The 17,864-nt window shown below is 32.6% G+C and overlaps 1 protein-coding gene and 1 pseudogene across 2 annotated transcripts; both read left to right on the top strand.

The window, feature by feature from the left end:
• Window positions 1–6: 6 nt before the first annotated feature.
• On the top strand, window positions 7–4,302 carry LOC107029363 (endochitinase A). Of its 2 annotated transcripts, XM_015230758.2 has the most exons (6): window positions 7–76; window positions 533–689; window positions 953–1,055; window positions 2,274–2,451; window positions 2,748–3,665; window positions 3,817–4,302. In XM_015230758.2, the coding sequence occupies exons 1-6, from the start codon at window positions 71–73 to the stop codon at window positions 4,060–4,062; spliced, it is 1,608 nt and encodes a 535-aa protein (XP_015086244.1). In that variant the 5' UTR covers window positions 7–70; the 3' UTR covers window positions 4,063–4,302. The 2 variants fall into 2 exon arrangements, with proteins under 2 accessions (XP_015086244.1, XP_015086247.1); XM_015230761.2 differs by lacking the exon at window positions 7–76 and having other exon boundaries at window positions 527–689.
• Window positions 4,303–11,917: 7,615 nt separating this feature from the next.
• Window positions 11,918–16,321, top strand: LOC107029598 (annotated as a pseudogene).
• The last annotated feature ends 1,543 nt before the right edge of the window (window positions 16,322–17,864 follow it).

Genomic DNA, 17,864 nt, shown 5'->3' with positions numbered 1-17,864 from the left:
CCCCCCCCCCCCACCTTTTGTTTTTTTCATTGAATCCATTGATTCAACTTCTAGCTATATTCTTGTGACAATGGCTGTAAGTATATCTAATGATTTGTGAGATTGACTGTTTTCTTTTGTTGTTGTCATTTTTTTTCTGGTGCAATGTTTATGTATGGTTCTTGAATCTTGATAAACTTGTTTTTGTGAGGGTGTTAGTGAGTAAGTTTATAACATTTGAATGTTTTTGATGGTAAAGATGGGAACTTTATGTTAATCTAGATGGATGGTTTTTTGTCATTTGTGTTCATTTTTCAAGTCAGATCCAATGATCTGTCTTGAAGAGTTTTTGTTGTTACTTGGTTGAAGAAATGTGTGTTTAAGGGTGAAATGGGGGGTTTATTAGGCATTTAAATTTATGGGTTTTGCTTATTTTCTTGAATCTATGTTGTATGTTTTTCACTTAGAAGTAGATCCTTTAGTGGTTTCTTGAAAGGGGTATTTTTTTTATGTTGTAAAGATTTGATTAAAAGATTGGATTTTTGGTATGCAGACATCAGTGCAATGTAGGCCACAAGAAAGGACTTTAGGAATGGTGATGAAGGAAGTAGATGAAGATCTTGCTATGTTTCTTGAGATGCGACGTAGCGAAAAGGAAATGAATGATGAACTTGCTAAATGTGACTCTGAGGAATTGAATCAGCAATTAGGTATTGATATTTTAGATGTTTTATTTTTCCAGCATTGTCAATTTGTAGCAATATTTTCCCAGAGATAGAATATAAAATAAATGTAGTCTTGCCATTTGGTAGTTCTTTCCATCCCCACTTTAACATATTGTTATTAAATGCATGATCTTTAATTCTAAATCTAGAGTACAGCCAACTTTGGCTTTTTGTAGTCTGGCTTTGGAAGTTTTCTTTGTTTTTCAATTGTTGTATATGTATAAAGTTGGCATTTTTGTTAATTGCAGGCTCAGAGGTTGACTTCTCTTTGTTATCAAATGGGACATTAACAAAGCCTGCTAATCAAGATTATCTTTTAAACTCTGAGAATGACAAGAATGACTATGACTGGTATTTACTACTATAACATTTCTGTGCTGGCCTAGGGATGAACTCATTTTGTTATTGTGTATTTTATCTTCTACTTTGACGCTTGTTATTTATTGTTTTGATTAAAAAAGAAGCAACTGAATAGCTTGTGCAGCCTCTTATAGTTTGACAGGCGGTATGTAAGTGACATTTTATTTGGGAGTTCAAAATGGCTAGTGTGTCGTGAGTTGGTAGCGATTTTGTTTTGAGGAAGTTGTTTAGCATTTTACTTTCCCCTTGTTCTTCAAAGGACTAGTGTGTCATGGGGTGGTAGGGATTTTTGTTTTGAGGAAGGTGTATAGCATTTAACTTTCACCCTTGTTCTTCAAAATGACTGGTGTGTCGTGGGATGTTAGCGATTTTGTTTTGAGGAAGTTGTATAGCATTTTGCTTTCACCCTTGTTCTGTTCATAGGACTCTAAGCAGGTTAGTTACGAAAAAACAAAAGCTAAAAAGAGAATCTAAGAAGGTTTTATGAGGTAATTTTTGGTTCGAGCAGCTGAGCAGCATCATGTTAGTGACCTTCACTTTTATATTTTTGTGGAGCATGGATAGTCAAATATTTCAAAGGATATACTAATTGGTAGTGTATATAATTTTTTAAAGTAAAAGCGTGTATGGGTAATGCTTTCTTGGCCTATCGAACGAATGTTATTGTTATAGTACAGATTTAAGGTGTTGAGTGCTGTCCTCTTCTTTCTTCAACTCTGTGAAATGTATCTTTTTGTAAAAGTTTTGTATGAACTATGGAAGTTTGACTTTAATAGGGACTTTTCACCGCAAAAAGTAACTTATATAGTCATTGTTTAATCCGAACTTGGTCTAAATAGATCTTCTAGTTGTGGCTAACGAGCGATGTTGCTCTACTAGCATTCTAAGGTTTATCATCTCATACTTGGGACAATATGAATGAAAGCAGAACATACAAGCACATACGTTAAGACTGAGCAAAATTCTGCACATTTATTTTTTGCACTGTAGGGACCATCATCTGTTGGTACATTTAAGCTTATGCACTTCCTTAAGACAGAGAATTGATTCTGCTTCATTTTCCACATCTTCGAGAAAAAAGAAAGTTATTCACCAACGTCTTACAGTCTAGTTGAATAAGTATGCTTTAGAAATCAATAGAGCACATATGTTAAATTGTATATTCCTAGTTCCATGAAAATATTTTATCTGCTAATTTGTGGTTTTCAGGCTCCTTTCACCACCTCAGACTCCTTCAAATCCATTACCAGAGGTGGAGGAACAGAATATTCCGGTGTACCAAATTGTGACAAATTCTAGTTCAACTGGTCAAGACTGTAAAATTAAGGCAGATTCAAGTACAGTTGCTCCTGAACCTAAAATAAGCATTGAGCAGGACATAGTTCAGGTATGATATACTCGTTAAAGTTCCATTGAATACTTGTATGATAATATACTCATTTTAGTACTGCTGAATGCTGTTCAGTTGAAGAAATTCTCTATCTTCTATAATTAGCATGGTGTTTCATTTATTTTGACGTATACTAGCATGGTGTTTCATTTATTTTGACGTATACTAAGTTTTGCCACTAAATGCTAATAGTGATGTTTTCGGTTGAAGAAATTCTCTATTATCACACTGTTACAGTTATTTTGAGGTGGATAGCAAAACAATATGTTAGTCTTAACTGCTAATTGTTGCAGCCTGCAAATTCACTGGAAGGGCTCCATTCAACGGGAGAGCCAGATATGTCCAGAAGCAAAAGCTCTTCTGCTGGAAATGGAAGGCCTTCTTCGTCAGGGGGGAAAAAGGCAACTTCCACCAGGTCATCAACGCCTACTGGACGTCCTCGTAGTTCTTCATCCAAGCCCTCAAGAGCTTCTACTCCTACTTCAAGAGCGACGTTGCCTTCTGCTAAGCCTGTTGCTTCCACAGCAAGATCCTCAACTCCAACTAGAGCTGCTCCACGCTCTTCTACCCCAACCGGTAGACCCTCCAAACCAGCTGCTTCCAAGTCAGCGTCAAGGTCAGCAACACCAACTCGTCGACCGTCTGCTGCATCATCCATTCCTATTGTATCAGTTTCTGGTTCTCGATCTTCTTCATCGACAAAAACAGGTTCCGCGACATTGAATAAAACTGCACCATCTCGGGGTACCTCTCCTACTGTGAAGTCTAGGCCATTGAAACCCTTGGAGACACCAAGTCTTTCGCGTGATTCTTCTGTCATTTCTAAGATATTGGTGCCTAAAAGGCCTGCATCTGCATCTAGGGGAAGACCAACTGCACCTGGCGCTCGACACTCTACTGCTAATGGAAAACCCAGACGGAAATCATCTTCTCCTTCCAGAGGACGAGCAACAAAAGCTGCTATTTTGAGCAATGCAACCGCTCTACTTTCCAAGAGTAGGGGCTATGGTATTGAAAAAGATGACGTGAACCCTGTATTGATCGGCACACAGATGGTTGAAAGGGTAGTAAACATGAGGAAATTAGCTCCCCCAAAGCAAGATGATAATGTATCTCATGAAAATTCCTCCAAGAAATCTTTATCCCGAGAAAATTCAGGCTTCGGAAGATCATTCTCCAAAAAATCTTTAGATATGGCTCTACGACACATGGTACATACATAACTTCTAAATTCTCATTCATTCAATTCCATAAATACTCAAATTCAAAAGTGAAGTGCTATTTACTTGTTTAGAAAGTCTCGAGCATTGTAACACATTCTATTTTCCAAAATATTTACGTTTATCTACTTTTTATGAACAGGATATAAGACGAAGTGTTAATGGAACCTTACGCCCAGTCCTGACACGGGTCTCTGCTTCTTCAGCAAATGGTGTCCGGTCTAGCTCAACAAAGAACAAGACAGGTAGTGTTTCTGACTCGCCCCTTGCCACGAGCAGCAATGCTAGTTCAGAACCAAGTATGAACAATAGCTCTAATAACATAAATTGGAGTGAACCTGAAGATGATAACTTTGGTTGTGAGAGAGAAGTATCGTCCCCTCGCTGACCTGTAGGACTTGTTATGATATTTATTCTTGCTGTGTGGTTTGATTATTTAATCTTGTTTGTTCTTGAAACTCCTACATTGAAAAATTGCATCTGGATTTATTTTTCAGGGATCCTTTGCAATAGTAGTAGCATTTCTTGTGCTTGTTGACTAGCAAAGATTAAACTTTTCTTGTAATTATAATGGAGAAAACTTAAATTCTTGAGCTATGAATGACTTACAAAATCCTTCTCTTTCTCATTTTGATGTAAGATTAATGACCTAAAGTTTCATGTCCATTATATAAAAGTAAGTTTCTCAACTGAGTCATATATATAGCTTTATCCCAACAAAATTGCTTTCTATGGTATCTGTTGAATTACTTTGAAAATGCAATGAGGGTGTGTTTGGTACAAAAGGAAAATATTTTTTAATTTTCTTATGATTGGTTGGGGTAAAAGTTTTGGAAAATATTTTTTAAATCAATTCATTTTTATCTCAAAATTAAGGAAAATGAGACTTCCCTTCAAAAATTAAGAGAAACATTTTTCAAAACTTTCCTCCAAATTCAAATTACAATTTTATTCGTTGAAAAAATATGTTTAAAGCTTATTTTAAAAATATTTTCAATTTTCATTTTTTAGTTTTTCACCCCTGCTCCCTCCAGCCCCCTACCACACCCCCTCAAAAAAAATTAAGTAAATATTTCTCGAAAATGTTTTTCATCAAACACTAAAAATCTTTTCCACTTATAAACCAAACATGATATACTAAGTAAAAAATTTACTTATTTTTCATGAAAATATTTTCTATGAAATACATTTTCATTTCTTAACAAACACACCCTATGACAGGCAAGTTTGATGATAATATTCCATATATTTCTACGTATAAAAAAACAGCTCATTTTCTTCAAAGTAGAGTAAAAAAAATTTCAAAATCTTTTACTTAAATGTGGCTTAAATTTTCAAACTTTGTCTACAAAGTCTTTATTTGACTACCAAAAAGAAGTGGGATAGGGAAGTTTTTAGGGATAATTATATATAATAGCGAACTAATAACCTAAAATAAATGAAGTAGCTTTCTCGTTTTATACACTTCATTTTATACATTTCGCTTCAACTGTATATGTATAGCAAATTATACAGTTTCTATGTTTGCTATGGAGCGCAATTATGCAAACTTTGCTATAGCATACAAATATGAATTTTTTTATTTGCTATATGTGAAAGTTGCCCGAAAAATTACACAAATTAATACATTTTTAAAAATAATTACTGATTTTAGCGATAGTTCTTGTTTATTATCATTTATAGCAACATTGTGATAAGTCTGTAATATGTATTAAAAGTGAATTATGTATGCAATATATTTGAATTATAATTGTTTTTGAAATATATTATGTTTGTTTGGTAAAAGATTGTCACATTGTATTATAAGTGTATTAAAATGTGTGATAAATGTATTATTCATCATTAAAACTTGTATTATATTTAATAATAAATTTATTTTTGTAATATGTATTAAACTTGTATTATAAATGAATTAAAAATGGTCAAGTGAAAAAAAAATGATATTGCTATAAATGGTAAATATTTTTTTATTATAGTATATTTATGTAAGTTTCCCTTTTTTTTATCGTAAATTAATTAGAAATTTTTTATTATAATATATAATATTCTTTATTTATTTTTTGTTGAATCAGCTAAATGTAGGATAAAGGACTAAATCTTTTTATATGTTAGTGTCTAAAATTTGAAGTTTTTCCTATTTGGCTAGTAGTTTCATATACAGTTAATTCATATGTTTTCTCTATTTATACTTTTGGTGAATTTTGGAGAAGGGGGACTAGAATGTGAAAAAGTTTGACAGGCGTTTACCCATGAATTTTATTTAGTTTCAAAGTTATAGTTGTGTTTGATCATATTTTTTGCAAAAGTATTTAAAGTCTGAATTTTTTTTTTTAAATATGGAATATAATTTAAATATGAAATTTAACTTAAATAAGGTTATTACATAACATCTAAAAATTAGGATATCAGAAAAGAAAAATTTATAAAAGTAAAAATGGAATTTTGGATGTTCTATAAATTTCAAATACAACTTTAAGTTGTATTCATAAATTTAATAATTCAAACCGTGATTTTCAAATAAAATAATTTTTTTTAAAAAAAATGCAAAATTCTCATCATCAAACAAATATTATAATTATGTGAGCAGTGGATTAGAGTTCGTTTTTTTTTTTTTTGGTTTTCTACCTGGTGTTTTTGAGTGCTGGAGCCTAAGTAAATTTGAATCACATATTGTAAGATGCATTCAGGGTGACACTTTCAACGTGATTTTCTCCATATCTAGGGTTCAAACATAAGATCTCTGGTTAAAAGTTAAGCAGTTCCACCACTGCACCTAAGTGTGTCAAATGGACAGGCTAAAATTGAAATTGGAATGAGTTGAAATTGAATTTGGATTGGATCTTGACCCGTCCAAATTTACTTTGATCTCAAATGGGCTAAAAATCAGATTGGGTCATGACCACCCAATTTGACTCGCTTTATCTCAATAATTTTAACATATTGTTATTTAACTTTTATAAACACAATTTTGAATTTCAACTCACAATTTTTTTTAAAGAAAATGACAAATGGATATATAAATCCTACAAAATATAAAATAAAGAGTAATTCATATCTTTTATATAGGAACATACATTATGTAACGCCCCGAGCTACCTCCAAGACGTGGACACGGAACCTAGGACCACAAGTGATCCCAAGCTAACCCTGCTGGCATATGCACGAGCATACTAAAGAATATAAACTGTTGCGAAAACTAAAATCAAAATTTAGACCGAAAAATTAGGAATACCCATATTCTATAACTGAGATAAATGAAATCAATGAGTTTAATACAAAGAAGTTATTAACTCAATACTAAGCTGAAGCTAATTATGTCTGAAAATAGCCTCTAAACTGGACTAGAAATACTGAGACAAGCCCCAGCTAAATCTAGCAAAAACTGAAACTAAAAGACTAAATACTGAAAAGAAACTCGTGACTATTGTCCTCGGAGAATAAGGACTCACCACTGAATCTGCTGAACTGAAGATCAAAAATCGAACTATGCGTGATCTGGATGCTGAGAACCTGAACCTACATCGCGAGAAGATGTAGCGCACGTATGCGTCAGTACTTGAAAGGTACTGAGCATGTAAGATAGAATAAAGCTGAAATAAAACATAACTGAACAAGCACAAAAGCAAGTATAATAATCTAAACATGATATAGAGAATTTTGAGCTAACTGAATGCAATGACCAATCTATAACATGGTGAAACTGAATACAGAGTATACTGATGTATCGTCAATGCAAGAGAGTCTGACTGAACTGTGGGAGCTACTAATAACCGAAAATAAAACCACATGAGCTAAATGTGGAGTCCGATGTATACACCACATCGAGAGGACCCAATATACCCTGCCAAAGATATAAAGACATGCTGACATGATAATTAAACTGATCGCCCACAGAGGGGACTTACAACCTACTTGGCTAGTAGTTCTGGGACTAATTGGGTACGCTGAACCCTAGTCCAACTCAGTATTATGCTACTCCCAATGAATTATGTAGTTAACTGATTATGTCTGAATTTTCTGTAATTACTGGATAGCTCAAAACCGTACATGCAAACTGAGAATGCAACATTTAATCTGATAATGATGCATTAAAACTGAGGCATGTATAACTGAATAACTAAAATATCTGACCTAGCATGTGTAATTTAATATCTAAAGAAATACATAGCTAGGGTTCTGAAATTCATGCGATAAACTGAAAAAACAACATGAATATCTGATTTGAAACATATAACTAATTAATTCATGAAGTTCTGTTGAAGTTATAGAAACCCTAGTTCTAAGCATGATACGGGAATCATGAATCTGACTGAAAACTAGGGACCCAATGGGTGAAAGGAATCCACTAGTGAAATCCCACATACCTGGTGAAGAAATTCACGAAGAAACACTTAAATTTCGGGGCTGGAACTGCTGGAAACTTGTTGCGTTCTCAAGCTAGGGTTCTTAACCTTTTTCTCCTTTCTTGCTTGTAATTTTCTAAGTTTTGATTAATGATTTGACTTATGATAAGTTTTAATTATGTTTAGGCTTAAACTGACTAAAATCTAATGATTTAGGGTCAAAACGACGTATCTTAGGATTTAAACGAGGTGAGAAAAGACCAAAAGACCCATGGGTAAATTGTTGTCCGACCAAACGACAACCTGGACAGACGGTCCGTCGTTCCATCGACGATCCGTCGTTTGGTCCGTAGGTTGGACCTGTTCGACAAGCCTTTATTAAAACGGACATAACTTTTTACTCGGATGTCTGATTTTAGCATGATCGGTGGCTATGGAAAGCTAATTCAATTATCTATCTTTGGTAGGTCATGGGACACCTAATTCATTTTGTGCTGAGATTTATGATCATTTGAAGTTGACCCAACTGTGTTTCTCCCTTAACTGTCTATTAATTTCCACCTACGGACTGTAGGTCCATCTACGGATCGTGCTGGTCAATCGTGGTTCCTGTCAGAGAGTGGGTGAATGGGGTGTTAATCGACGGACTCAGACTACGGACCGTAGTTTGACCTACGAACCGTAAGTTCGTCCGTCGTTCGACACTTAGTCAAATTTTTTAGATTGAGATTCTGGGTAGTTTCTGACCCAATCGACGGATGTGCAGGACGGAGCGTGGGTCAGGCTGCGGTCCGTCGCTGACAACCGTCTGTTGCACCTGTAAATTTTCTGAAAAACTGATTTTTGGTCTGTTTTTGATACGGGGTGTTACACATTACATCAATGCAAATAAATTAATGAAATTAGAGATTAAATCGAGTTCAATTGAGGATTTTCTAAAAAAAATTTGAGAATTTTCTTAAAATGGAATAAAACTTAAATTAGTTAAAATTTAACTCAATTCAAATTATTCGAGTCAACCCGTTAAAATTCCAAACAAGTTATCTATAGTTGAGTTCGTTTTTGACATCCCTAACTACACCACAATCCAGGTCAGAGGGTTAGAGTTTCTTTGGAGTAGAGTAATTTTCGCATGGAGTTTTGCAATCATACAAAGACAATAGTGGGACCCTAAATCCAAGGTAAGATAAGATAATTTCAACTTTACTACTTCCTCCCTCCAATATTATTTATCATATTGTGTTTTATAAAATTCAATTTGATTAATTAAAGTTAAATTAGATCACATTAATTCGATATTTTAAAGAGATAAGTATCAAAAATACACCTAAATTATACCTTTTTTTTAGTTTTAGACCTAAAGTATTGAAAGTTTGAGTTTCATACATAAACTATCACTTTTTAGTTTGAAAAACACATCTCTCTTTTATACCACTCTCATCATGGTATGTGTAATACACTCTCTCTCTCTTTTATTTAAAGAATTTCTACATCACACTTCACATGTACAAAATATTCAACCTTGACAATAAATAAATAAATTATTAATATTAGCTAAAATTAAAAATTTAAAAATATTATAAAAAAATAATATTTTCTTTATAAATAAAATGTAAAATATTTTTCTTACCCACACCATTTTTTAAAGTTTTTTATTTTGCTTAAATTTCTTTTATAAAAGTATTTCATTTTTTACTTCATCTCCTCCCCCTCATCAAATACTAAATGAGAGATTATTTTATTTTCTTAAAAATATAGTTCTACCCATCCCACTTAACCCTCTATTTTCAATTTTTTTCCCCAGTGTTAAGATATACATGTCGAAAAAATTTTTTACTTGCCGCCACAAGACTTTTTATATTTTTAGTTGTTTATGTTATATTTGATACACTAGTAGAATTTTTTTCTAAAAATATATGCACGTGCATATCTAACACAAAAATAAGAAAAACGTAAAAAAATAAATCTTAGGAGCGGAAAATTAAATTGGATGGGGTAGATTTTTAAATAAAATAATATCAATTTCTATCGGGGGAGGGGAGCAGGATGAAATATGAATTTTTTACAAATATTTTATAAATAATTTTTTTTTAAAAAAAAGAATGGCGTTGTCGCGGGGGAGGGGGCTACATGGAGGAGGTGGTGGAGTGAGACAAGAAAAATAATTTAATTTTTTATATGGATAATTATCTTTAATTTTTAATTAATATTAATTTTTTATTATTTAATTTTTATCTAGATAAAATATTTTATCTATGTGGAATGTCATGTGTCAAAGTTTTTTCATATAAAAGAGAGAGTGCACTACACATACCACTGTCGTGTGTTTCTCTAACTAAAAAGTGATAGTTTAGGTATGAAACTCACACTTTCAATAGTTAAGGTATGATATTAAAAAAAAGTGAATAGTTTAGGTGTGTTTTTGACACTTACTATTTTAAACAAAAAAAATTAGATATTATAAAACTATATGAAAAGTACTATATAAATTGCAATTTGTTGCATATTAATATGAGGAAAAAATACATCTTAAAATGTTAGTCCAAGTTTTTTTATAATTTGACTCTAAAAATAGAAACTATGACAAATAATACCGGACGGAGAAATCACTTGATGATATTTGGAAAAAAAATGATAAAAAATAGCATTTGGAGTTAAATTAAAAAGTATTACTCTCTGTGTCCCAACTTTTGTGATATTTTTTATTTTTTTAGAGTTTGAACAATTTAAATTTGTTAAAATTTATGTATTTATAAATTATACAAAAAATATTATAAGACATAATAATTTATAATTTAAAATATCTTAAAAGATTTGAAGAATTTGAAAATAATATTGAAACATGCATTTTAATTGCAAGTGGCCATCAAGCAAGTCTCGTCATTGTGTTTCTTAAAAAAGAAGAAGAAAAAGAACTACCGACACCCTTCAAATATGTTAAATAAAAAATAAACGTTTTTTTCATGTAGTAATAATAATACTTTATATTTTTTAAAAGGATTATATTGTTGGAATTATCTATAATAATAATAATAATAATAATAATAATAATAGTAATGGTGATGAAATTTGTATATGGTGAAGTTGTTGTCCAGAAAATATCATGTGAGATAACTGTGCTTTGTGTTTAAAATTATTTCATATTATAATATATTATCTAAATTAATATAATTAATTTCAATGCAACTTAAATACAAGTATTATTTCCCTTCACCGACCAAATGATATACAATTATGCGAGATTATTGTTAAATTGGTGAATACATTCACGCTTCGTACAACAATTAAAATCTTATTAAATTTATATAATATTATTTTTACGATAATAAAATTTTGTGAACAATATTTTTAAATGAGGATGAGTTATAGAGAAAAATGATACTTACTAAAAATCCTACACTTAATTAGAGGATTTATGTGAGTCTTTGTCGTACTCATTCTTATTTATTTATTGTTTCAAATATGTTAATATAATTATAGTTATCGTATGATATAATTATTTGTTTCATAAATAATAGATTGAACATGTACTTTATAGAGTATAAAGCAATACTCTATGTTTATTGGTCCATTAATAAATGATAAGAAATCTTATCTTTAACAAATTATCTTGCATTAAAATAGAAGAAAAAATGAAAATAATGTTGAAATTTAAAGGATGAAAAATGAGATTGCAAGTTTTGACGTCTCATGTTTGATTTTTACAAGTGGTTAGAACACACCTGAACTATCCCTTTTTTTTGAGTTTCATACCCATACTATCGAAAGTGTGAGAAACACACCTAAACTATTACACTTTAGTTTGAGAAACACACCTCAAGTAAAATGTGATAGTGTGTGTATTACACTCTCCCAATTTATTTATTTTAAATGCCACATAGATTGCCACGTGGAAACAAATTCCACCATGGCAAAAGTTTAAAGTTTAACATTCAATATATAGAAGCATCCTCTCTATTTCTCAGCTGATCTTTGTGTGTGAATAGTTTGAGCAAAATTAGGGCTTTCACTATTAATTCACAAATTCATCATGGTTTGAAGGTTAGTTACTCATTTGTCAAAAAATGTTAGGGTTCTTATTTTTGTCTCAAAATATTAACGATTTTGTATATTTTTTTAGGTTTTGATTCATAGCATTTGAAAAGAGTTGAAAGGAGAAGAAATTGACTACATAAGGTACACTTTCTTTAATCCTGAACTTAATTTTGATGGTGATTTATAGCTACTGATTTCATGAACAATAGTTGGCTTATTAAACTTTGCATATTTCAATTTTTCTAAGGTAATGGACACTAAGTACGGAAATTTGAGGTTTCATATCGGTGGTATACTTGTGAGTGAGGTAGGACCTGCTTATATTGGGGGGAAAAATGAATATGCCTTCAATGTTGATATAGACCATTTGTCTATTCCGAAAATAATTGACTATTGCAGGGATTTTGGGGTTACCAATATAGAAAAAATATATATTGGAGTTGCTCAAGTTGACAATTTGGTAGAATTGGTCAAAGATAGGGATTTGTTGGTCTTGGCCATTTTGTTGGTTGCTGGGGGTACTATGGACATTTATATCTGCCATAAAGGGGAAGTTTTGATCAAAACAACACATACCAATGAGTCTTTTGAGACCACATGCAATGAAGTAGATAGACCTAATAAAGAATCTACCAACAAAGTTGGTGAAGGTCTCAATGCACGTTTAGGTAAAAAAATATCACTTATTGATGGTAGAGATCAAATTGTTGGGGTCCAACAATCAAATCTGATAGAAAATGACAGTAGAAACACAAACGAAGCTGAGGATGAATTTCAGTTTTCTAGTGAAGATGAAGATTCAGAGGAAGATGAAGCAAAAACTATTGTGCATAGTGATGCTGAAAGTGATGAGAATGATGACTTTTCTAGTGACGAGGATGGGTATGGGAGTGATATTCATGAAGAGCTGAGTATAGTTAAGAAGGATTTGAAATCATATTTGAAGAAAAATAAAGAGCCAAAAAGAAAAAAAAAGATTGCTGAGTGTTTTCTAGGAGAAGTTGGCATTAATCCTGGTTTTGAAGACATTGATAAACCCAAAAAAAATTTTACTGGTAAGATAGTAGGTGATGAGACTTTTTACGACAGAATTGATGCCGACAGCTTTGATAGTGAAAGTGAGGGAGAAATAGATGTTGAAAAATCTGACATTTTAAGGGCAAGAAAGAAGGACAAGAGGGTCTCATATGATCCAACATGGTCAAAGGTTGTGTGGCAACTTAACATGGTATTCGAAAATGTGAAAAAGTTGAGATAAGCTTTGAGCAAGTATGTAATTGAGAGAGGTTGTCAACTGGAGAAGATCCACAATGATCAAAGAAGGGTCAGAGTAAAATGCAAAGCTAATGGTTGTCCTTGGATACTTTATGCAAGCAAAGATTTCAGATCTTCTGATTTCATCATAAAAACCTACAATCCTAGACATAAGTGTTATAGAACCAATATCAACACAATGTGCAACTCTAAATTTTTGGCTAAGTACTATAAAACTAGAATTGTTTCTCAACCTTGCATAAAGGGATGGGAAATACAAGATTTGGCCAGAACAGACATGGGATTGTATGTTGGTAAGTTCGTGTGTTTGAAGGCCAGAAAAATGGTGTTGAAAAAGATAATGGGTGATCATGTTGCTGAGTTTAGTAGAATCTATGACTACAGAGATATGCTTCTTGAATCAAATCCAGGAAGCACTTGTGTGGTGAAAGTGACAAATTGTGACGATTGAAAAAAACTGTTTCATTCCTTTTATTTGTTTTTCAGCTTTGATTGAGGGTTGTAGAAAGTGTATTGGGTTAGATGGTTGCTTTTTGAAGGGAATATCTAAAGGCCAGCTACTAGTTGCTATTGCGAAGGATGGGAATAATCAGATGTTCCCAATAGCATGGGTTGTTGTTGGAACTGAAAGTAGAGAAACTTGGACTTGGTTTTTGAGAATTTTGAAATCTGATTTGGACATTAATGATGAAGGAGAAGGATTGGCTATTATAAGTGATATGCAAAAGGTACGACTTTTAGCCTCTGATTTCAATTTTTTTAGCCAATATTAGCTGATATTTTCAACTTCTTTAGCTACTGATTTAACAAGTTCTAGTTAATGTGTTTAATTAATTGTAGCTACTAATTTAAGCTCTTTTTAAACCTCTGTTTTTGTCTCTTATCATTCAGTTTTAACTATTTATTTCATGATTTTCAGCTGATGTGTTATAAGTAGTTTTTAGCTACTAATTTCAGCATTTTGTAAAGGACCTTTTGATAGTTCATAACAACATTCTATCTTGTCCACAAAATTAGATACTCTAGTGGTACTTTGTTATTTAACTTGTTTAGCTACTATTCTTTTTAGCTACTATTTCATCCCTTTTAGCTTTAGTTGTTAAGTGATTTTAGTCTAAGTTGTGCAGATTCTTCACCATATATTTTATTTATTGTTTTGAATGATTTTAACCACATAAGTTTTTCAGGGATTATATTTAGCTGTTCAGGAGTTGCTTCCAGAATGTGAACAAAGAATGTGTGCAGGGCATATACTTGCAAACTGGTCAAAAAACTGGAAAGGTGTTGAGAAACGAAAGAGATTTTGGGCTTGTGCTAGATCAACATTTAAAGCTGAACTTAGGAAGAACTTGGATAAATTATCACAATTAGGTGAAGATATTTCTAATGACTTGGTAAACTTCAATCCTAATAGATGGTCCAAAGCACAGTTTAGGACATCCTCAAAATGTGACAGTGTGGATAATAATATGGCTGAAAGTTTTAATGCTTGGGTGTTGGGTGCTAGGCACAAGACTATCATCAGTATGCTTGAAGAAATAAGGAAAAAGGTAATGAATAGATTCACTAAAGTGATAACATTTGTAAATAGTTGGAGTCATGACATATCTCCAATGGCAATGTTGGTTCTAAATACAAATGTGAAGAAGTCAATGAGGGTGGAAATTAGTTGGAATGGTGATATTGGGTATGAAGTCAAGGATAGTCCATATATACATGTGGTTAACCTAATTCAAGGAACTTGCACTTGTAGAAGTTGGGGATTGAAAGGAATTCCTTGTGCACATGCAATAGCAGCTATACATCACAATGAAGCTAATCTCCTTGACTCGGTTTGTAAGTGGTACAAAAAGGAAACCTATCTGAAAGCTTATAAACATTTTTTACAACCAGTAACAAACATGAAGATGTGGCCCGAAACATCGAATCCAAAAGTTGAGCCACCTCCTGTTAGGAAAATGCTAGGAAGGCCTGGTAAAAAAAGAAAAAAAGAACTTGGAGAGGTACCAAGTTCTGGAAAGCTTCCAAAGAGAGGAAAAACCATGACTTGCTCCGCTTGTAAGTCAAAAGGTCACAATATAAGAACATGTCCAAACAAACCTCCAGCCACTTCAGAGGTACATTTGATTTATATTAATATTTATTTATAGTGTATTAATACCTTTAACAGTTTCAAAATTATTCTTTGCATAGGGTATTGCTACATCACATACATCCGCCAGTAGTAAAAGAAGTGGCAAGCAGAAATCTCATCCCACTCAAGCAATGCAACAATCTGAGTCTTCTGAACCAGTTCAAGCAATAGTGCAAAGTGGCAGTGGTAATATGCAAATGATGCATTTAAGAGGCCAAGAGTAGTGGGTCATGGAGTATTTGTGAGCAAAGATGGTTTTATTTGTGCCGAGGTAAAAACGAGAGTTAATAAGCTTTTATTCTTGATTACACTTCATAAAAATAATTGAACGATTCTTTATTACTTTACAGCAAGGAAGATCTATTAGCAGGGTAATCAAGAGCGAAGCACAAGAGAAACTGATAAGTTCAGCTGTTGTAACCGGTGACCTTGGGTATGCACCAAGTAAAGGTCTTAAATGGAAGGGGAAAAGTGCTATCACGGGAAGTCAACTTCAACATAAAAGTGCTTTGCTTATACAGAAGTACATCAAGTCACAAACTTCATCACAAGGTGCAGCATGAACTGAAGGTGTTTAGGGATGATGTGGCTGATTTTTCATGTGGCTCGAACTATTTTTAAGTCGCCTATTTTGGTTGTGAATAGGACGATATCAACTATTAGTTTTGAATTTTGATGTAACTAAACACGGTGACTGATTTGCAGCCCAAGTAGTTATTGTAAGCTACTAAACATGGTGACTGATTTTTCATGTGGTTCGAAATGTTCTTAGGTCCTGTATTTTGGTTGTGAATAGGATGGTATTGAATTTTGGTTGTGAATAGGATGATATCAAATTTTGGTTGTGTATTTTAATGTTACTAAACATGGTTACTTATTTGCAGCCCAAGTAGTTTATCGTTGTAGGTTGCTCTGCAAATTGAAGAATTACTTGATTTTAGTGCTTCTATACTATACAAATTAGAGCCAATCAATTTACTACTTTGAGCTACTAAAAATGCTTTGTTGACTTCTATCCTTAGCAACTCATAGTTGTTTAAATAGTCACTTGAGCAAGCTTAAGCAACTTGAATTCCTTGTATGGCATCGTAAATTCCTTGAATGACATTATTGATATACAAATATTAGTCAATTTTGAGCAAGCTTAAGCAACTAATGTAACATATTTAAGGTGTGTTTTTCAAATTTATGAAAGATAGTTTAGGTGTGTTTCTCACCCTCCTAATAATTTAGGTAGGAAAGTCAAATAATTATATAGTTTAGGTGTGTTTTTGATATTTTATTTTTTTAGAAGAAGAAGCCATGTGGATGAAAAAAAAGGCTACACGCGCGTAAAAGAGTGTGTACACACACATTTGGTCCAGTCAGCACAGAGGTGTGTTTTTCAAACTAAAGTGTAATAGTTTAGTGTGTTTCTCACACTTTTGATAGTTTGGGTATGAAACTCAAAAAAAAAGGTATAGTTCAGGTCTGTTTCAACCACTTATCTCTTTATTTTTTCACAATATCATTATATTTCTCTCTCCTTTTATATTATCCTATCATTAATTGTTTTGCAAGTTGATTCTTTTATAGAGCGTAATTTTCTTATCTACAGTCAGTGAATCTATTATTGAATTATCGTAAGTGATATATGTTAATCTTCATGATCTGCAGCTCAATCAGAAGAAACAGAGAGTATTTGCAGTTGAGAGCTTCAGAGAAAGAGAAGTTTTGAGGAAGAAAATATCATTGATTGTACTCCTTCATCACATACATGTGATATATATTTATACACTCATTAACTAACTAAGAATCTTCTAGAACTAATCTGTAACTAACTAACTGTAAATTAACTAACTAACTAAGTAGTAATCAGCTGTTAGTCAGCTCTACACTATATTTCTGTTTCAACACCCTCCCTCAAGCTGATGGTTGATATATATCCTTCAAGCTCAGCTTGGACATGAAGTAACTGTGTTGTTGCCTTCCTAAGCTTTTTGTGAGTATATCTGCTTGTTGTTCCTTTGTAGAAACATGATGAGTCTGTATAATTCCTTGCACAATCTTCTCACGCACAAAGTGACAATCAATGTCAATGTGCTTTGTTCTCTCATGAAAAATGGGATTGGCTGCAATTTGAATTGCTGCTTTGCTATCACAGTAAAGATGTATAGGAACCTCAACTGTTATTCCAAGTTCTTTGTACAATCCAATCAGCCATGTTAATTCTGCTACCACTGATGCCATACTTCTGAATTCTGCTTCAGCTGAACTTCTTGCAACTGTTTCTTGCTTCTTTGACTTCCACGAAACAATAGCATTTCCAAACTTAGCTAAGTAACCTGTGACTGACCTTCTGGTTTGTAAACATCCACCCCAATCAGAGTCACAAAATGCCTCAAACTTGCATGAGCTATCTGC

Source organism: Solanum pennellii, chromosome 9, assembly GCF_001406875.1.
Source record: "Solanum pennellii chromosome 9, SPENNV200".
Taxonomy (NCBI): domain Eukaryota; kingdom Viridiplantae; phylum Streptophyta; class Magnoliopsida; order Solanales; family Solanaceae; genus Solanum; species Solanum pennellii.
This window is presented reverse-complemented; position numbering and strand designations above follow the sequence as displayed.